Raw genomic sequence first — 5,954 nt, 5'->3', positions numbered from 1 at the left:
TGTGTGGAAGGGTCCTGGAAGCCAGGGGTGGGGGGCAGGCCCAACGAGCAGAGCTGGCCCAAGTGATGCACTGAGGTTTGGTGTCCACTCTCCCCCACCCCTCATCTGGCCCGTGGCTGCACTTATGGTACTCTGCATAGGGCTGGGCCTTACCCACTCCTGCCACTCTGGCTGCCTTCCACCCACTCTGCCCGCAGGTGGCTGCTCATCAAGCTGGGTGGGTGGAGTGGGTAGAAGGTGGCCAAGACCTGAAGCTGGATTCCCTCATGCTAGGTCAGGAACTGGCTTGCTGTAGCTTCTCCCTCACTTGGCTGGGTGCAGCAAGGACAAGGAGGAGAAGGAATAGGTACCACTGGAAAAGAGGCACCCGAGTAGTACCCAGCTGGCTGCAGGAGCAGCAAAAGCAACCCTTCTGGGAAGCTGTGCATGGCCAGAGCAAGAGTGAGGTGCAGGCTGCCCTAGGCAGGACTTGGCCTCATGCAGAATGCCATGGGGACAGCCATGGGTGGGATACAATCAATTGGTGGGCTGGATCCAGCCCACAGGCTGCATGTTGCCCACTCCTGGTTTAGCTTCTGCCCTGGCTAGAATGGTATCCAATGATACCAGAAAGATGGAGACAAACTGTTAAAAGTGTCGTGAGAAGAAATAATATGCAAAACTGCCAGGGAACTGCAAATGCCCTACTGAGGAGACTCACTCAACAGCACCTTTTCCATCCAGCATACCCAGATGGTGGTGAATGGCTTCTACACACTCGGAGGATTTTTACAATGACTACACAGGCTGCAAACCATGTTTGATGTTTCCCACTTTAACATGGGACATGGGAAAGGTAAGTAGAGAGGGCACATAGAAACCTAGTAGCAAACACAACCATCTTGAGAGAAATAAGCTGGAGGTTGTTTGCTGCAATTGCAAAGTTGCTAAAAAACTGGAAATCAGGTGTTTATGTGAACAGGAATTATGATCAGGCCTCATAGTAAAACCCTGGCCATTGGAACCACTGAGCACTACAAGGTCCTTGAACAGAACATAAATAGGATAAATATATCCTCTGGTTAAGAGAAATTCTCAGGGCTTTGCCTTTATTCCTCCCTTTTAACCAACATACAATACTAAAGCACAATTTAGAGTTCCATCCTTGGTTCAGTAGAGTTTACTGCTGGCAGCGAGGCATCTCCATTAAGTAGAATTTATGGTGTGCTCCCCCCAGCCCCCCCAGTCAAACCAGCAGCCATTCCCACTCGCTAGGATTCGGTTAAAACAGCTGAGAGACATCCCAGTAAAATAGCTGTTCTACTTAAACCCATTTCCACTGTTATTTACTCTCAATTTATGACAAAATAGTCTTAGGAGACTAGAAAAGAAAATATTTGATCCCTGGACTACTTCATGTTAATGAAGTGACTGCAGAATAGGGGCTAGCTGTGGTTAAAATTCAACTCAACTAAAACTTGCAATTTTTCCTTGGCACATTTTAATTAACTTGTTTGGGTGGGGAGAGAAATCAAAGATTAATATTAACCGATCCAAACTGAATACTGCCAGGCATTAAATATCCTATTTTGGGTTAGGCAGTGCACCAATCTCCATCTGTCAAAAGTCAGTATCTCCCTCAGAGCTTTCATGCTCATGCCCTTCAAGTTTGATAATGATATTTCATTAGGTGTAAGCTGAGCACACCTCTCCCATTGCCCAATGCTATTCAATGCCATCAAGTGCACAGCTGCCTCTCATGTGTGCTGCCTTTGGCCTTGAGCAGAAAGCCATTTTTACAGCAAGAGAGTTCAACACTAACCACATGGACCACCACTCAGCTACAGCATGGAGGACAGCCGAAGTCCTAAAGTGTGACGGACATTAATTACTTTGGGTTCATTCAATAAAGCTTGCAGTCAAATACAATGGAAGATTGTTTTCCCAATGTCTTTCTGCTGCTGAGGTAACACAGATCCAAAGGAGGCATCTCAGGAGACTATTGCCTTGGGACAAACTGTTAAGAACAGTACTGCTTTTCCAGATACTTCACCTTCCACCTTCTTTGCCTTTGCATAGCCCTACCTCTGCAGGGAAACTGGCAAAGCTAAAAGGTGTCTTAGACAATAATGCAACCTCACTGTTGCTCTCCTCATACTTCAAAATTGGAAAAAAAATGGAGGCAACAAGTCATAGGAAGCCATCAGAGGCAGGCACAGGTCTCTGCCCGGGACTGTGGAAAGCAGTGCACAGAGAAAAAGCCCTTGAGATAGAATCCTAGGAATATTAAGGGCAAATGAGATGCCTCCTTGCCTGTGGAAGAATGTACCTTGAGGGTGGAACACAGCATCTCTGTCTCACCCAGGGATTTCTGGAGTGACTTAATGGTGGCGTTGCGTACGTCCAGTGTCTCCCTAAGCAAGTCCATAATGGCCTGGTGCTCCCGCTTCTCTGTCTCTGAAAGGAAATACACAAGTAGCACTTAGAATACCCCAGAATCAGGCAGCCATGTGTCCCACTATTCTGAATAGCAACATGGCTGAAGGATGAGACATTCAACTACACCATTTGGAAACTGCCAGAAGCCAGGTTATTGCTGCTCCCAGCACTGATGGGCTCCCAGGTTCTCCAGTAAAAAGCTGTAAGTACCTCTCAAGGATTGTTTGGTGCTGATCTAGCTTGCTCAGTATGGATCAATTTAACTCTTGATGCCACCACCAGCTACTCAGCTCAGCACTGTTTCTGCAGACTAACGATTACAAAACTACAAAGTTCGGGTAACTTACCTTGACATGTTCTCTCAGTATAAATCTTGTGTGTTGGGTCCATGCTTAAATGTCTGTTGGTTGATACTGTGAACAGCACCACAGTGCCTACACTGCAGAGCAATTAGACTGCTGTGGCATTATACTGCCAACACTCACCTTCACCAGTGCACATGTCTAAGGGTAAGATCAAATATATAAGCCAAAAGAGGCATTCAGACAAAGCTTTACAAGACATTGGGGACCTCAAAAGCTACATGGCACTTTATTAAGGCAGCTTTATCTTTCTGGAGCACTCCTACATTTTACAGGTCAAAAGGCCTTAAAGTTGCATTGTTCCAATTATCTTTTGCCCGTGCTAGCATTCCCAATAATGACCTTTTAGCTGCCAGGAATAAAAGAATGAAGTGGTAGTGTCTGCATTCAGCCATGCAAGTCAGAGGATGGTGCTAAAAACATAATGCTTTAGAAAGAGGGCTATAATTGACTGAGGAATAGAAAGATTACTAATACACTGAGCTGATGGAGTTTACAGAGAATGTTTTGTACCAGTGAAAAGCTGTGATCTCAGTTCTGTTGTGGTATAAAGCAATGACCTCTCAGATGATCAGTGTAGAATACATTAAGTTGTGGGCATAAAACTTTCAATAACTGTTTAACCCCGTTTGTTTCCCTGCTTGGTTCCATTCTCTCTCTGGTTGGACCCAACAGTTCCTGGAGACCTGTTTGTGTAGCTATTTCTTCTTCCAAGCCCTTCAGCTTCTTAGTCCTACCACATCTGGAGGCAGTGACTTTGTGAAATCCCAGTCAAAAGAAAGCTCTCTCTGCTGGAATGGGGGAACAGCTTCAGTTTTAACATCTACGAATCAGAAGCTGACTGGGCCCTAGGCAGTTCTGGATAGTATTTTAGCAGGAATCCTAGCACTCTTCCCTAGAAAGAGGAAGAGATCAGCTCTCTACCAGGTCACAGTACATGATCACTCACAAGTGAATGGGCCTTGATAAAGAATGCTGGTAGGTTTTCAAACTCTGCTTTCAGCTCAGATATCTAGCAAATATTTCTGTCTGTTTTGCAGAGAGGTTGTAAGAGCCCATGAGGAGGCAGGGGATGGGGGTGGGGGGGAAAGGAAGAGGACTCTTGAAGTGCTGAGACCCCCTTTGTTCCCATGTCTTTGGATTTCTGTCACTCAGACTGACTGACACTTTCCTTTTCCTGCTCATGACTCATGTTCTGATGACAGGCTGCCTACAGACAATGCTTAAAACCCATTGACAAGTCTCCAGGGCTTTCACTTCCCTGTCTTCCTCAGACACTCTAAAATTAGAGAGATCCAGCTCTTTGAAGCAATGAGAAAATGGAAATGTACACATGGAACTATACCTGCTCCTCTGGGGATCCATTGCACCTGAGCAGCTAAAAAAGCCCCAAAATTCTCCTTCTTCTGTTTGGGTCCCAATTATACTTCCTCTTCTACCACTTCACACTAGAAGTGAGTCCTAGGCACTTGGGAACTCTGAGTGTCTTGATGAGCAGGCCTAATTCAACAAAAGGAGGTCGCTTTCAGCAGATCCTCCTCTGGAGTAACAGTGGCACTTGGACTTCTGTAGCCTGTCAATTAGGACAAACTTGCAGAGGACATAAAAAATTACTGTGCAGCTGGGCACACGCTGCACAGCTTGCAGTCCAAGCTGTCATGTAAGTCCCAGACTTGAATTCAAAGTCTACAGGTTTCTTCTCAGAGGACAGCTCGGAGGAGATACAGTCCAAGCAAACCCAAGACTTCCGTTCCCCTGTGCTCCGTTTCATAAAAGCAAACTGTAGCATACTGTACAAACGGGTGATGCCCAAGCCTACAAGTGCTCTGATTTTTCTGTGCCAAACTGACCTTAATACTAACATAGGGAGAAAAAAAACAATTAAAAGCCACAAACTGTAGGAAGCTCCAAACCTGCTGATCCCCTCTGCCACCTCCTCCTCTCACAACCAGAGGGACACAAACAGATGGACAGAAAGCTTTTTGCTTCCTTTCTGAACTCACCTTTCATGGACAGCTGCGCTTTCACCTTGTCCAGTTCATTCTGTAACAAATCACACAGAGGTTCAAATTAGAAGCAGCACTACATGGTAAGCTTCACCTTACTTAAAAGTACTGTGCTTACAGCTTGTAGTCTTCCTGAGTCCTTTCTCCTGGTGGGACAACCACGGTGATATTTGCTGAGAGCAGAACACAATAGCAACGTGTACCCTTGTTATATGCAACAAAACCAAGTGTTACTATAGGCAATATGGGGAGCATCTCCAACTGGCAGTGTTTTGGGGGAAGAACAAGATTGCAAAGGAGAACATCCCAATCTTGTCTTATCCTTGTCAACCTCTTGTTTCTCACACTGTCAGTCATTTTGGTTTAGTTGAACAACTTTGGAAGACTCTTGGGAAAACAGGATAAATTAGAGAGGGGACCCTCCCCTTGAAACACTGATTTAAAAACCTCAAATCTGCATTTTTCCACAATTAAAATTAAATACTACCATTATGTAGGTATCAGTTGAACACAGTATGTTATGGCTATATTTACAATATTAAAGCTATTTGGAAGCCTACCAATGCCTCAATCATTTTAATAAAAAACACTTCAAATACCTCTATACTTTGGTGTTTGATTTTGTTTGGGGTTTTTTAATCACAGAAAGTCAGAGCTCCCCCTTGCCCTTTTCACATATCAGGACATGGGTCCAGCTACAGCTGTGACTCCTGCTATTCTGTAGTGCTGAGCAGCCCTGCCCATGCTGTTGACCCTCACTCCCAACTCATAGCCCTCCACCCCACCAGATGCCCCTCACTCCTGACCCACAGCCCCAATCCTGCCAGCCCTGCTGGTGCCCCTCACTCCTGACCCACAGCCCTCCACCCCTCCAGACGCCCCTAACTCCCAAGCTGAATCCCCAACTCCTCACCCATGCCTCTCACTTTTGACCTAGTGCCATACTCTACCAGTGCCCCTCACTCCAAACCCATGGTCCCCCCTCTCCACCAGCCCTGCTAAAGGGGGCTCCCAGCTGCCAGGGCTACAGGACCTGGGCCAGTAGGCCCCTGCTCTGCCCCCCCCAGCAATGCTTGAACCCTGGCTGCCACACGCAGGAGGCAGTGACTGTTGCAGTTATTCTGCTGCTCTCCAGGTGGGGGCCTCTGTGGCCCAGCAAACAGGATCG

At 46.4% G+C, this 5,954-nt stretch overlaps 1 protein-coding gene across 5 annotated transcripts in view; it reads right to left on the bottom strand.

Annotated features, from left to right (window-relative positions):
- TRAIP (TRAF interacting protein) overlaps positions 1–5,954 on the bottom strand; it is a 43,883-nt gene that overhangs the window by 20,128 nt on the left and 17,801 nt on the right. For all 5 annotated transcript variants that reach the window (XM_019505140.1, XM_019505142.1, XM_019505143.1 and 2 more), the window contains 2 exons: positions 4,784–4,823; positions 2,309–2,436 (listed from right to left, as the gene is read on the bottom strand). In XM_019505140.1, coding sequence (XP_019360685.1) covers positions 2,309–2,436; positions 4,784–4,823 — 168 coding nt within the window. The remainder of the gene's footprint in view (positions 1–2,308; positions 2,437–4,783; positions 4,824–5,954) is intronic.

The sequence above is a fragment of the Gavialis gangeticus genome, unplaced genomic scaffold (genome assembly GCF_001723915.1).
Source record: "Gavialis gangeticus isolate Ggan-Ray unplaced genomic scaffold, GavGan_comp1, whole genome shotgun sequence".
NCBI classification, from domain to species: domain Eukaryota; kingdom Metazoa; phylum Chordata; order Crocodylia; family Gavialidae; genus Gavialis; species Gavialis gangeticus.
The sequence above is the reverse complement of the archived record's forward strand: the minus strand, read 5'-3'. Positions and strand labels throughout refer to the sequence as shown.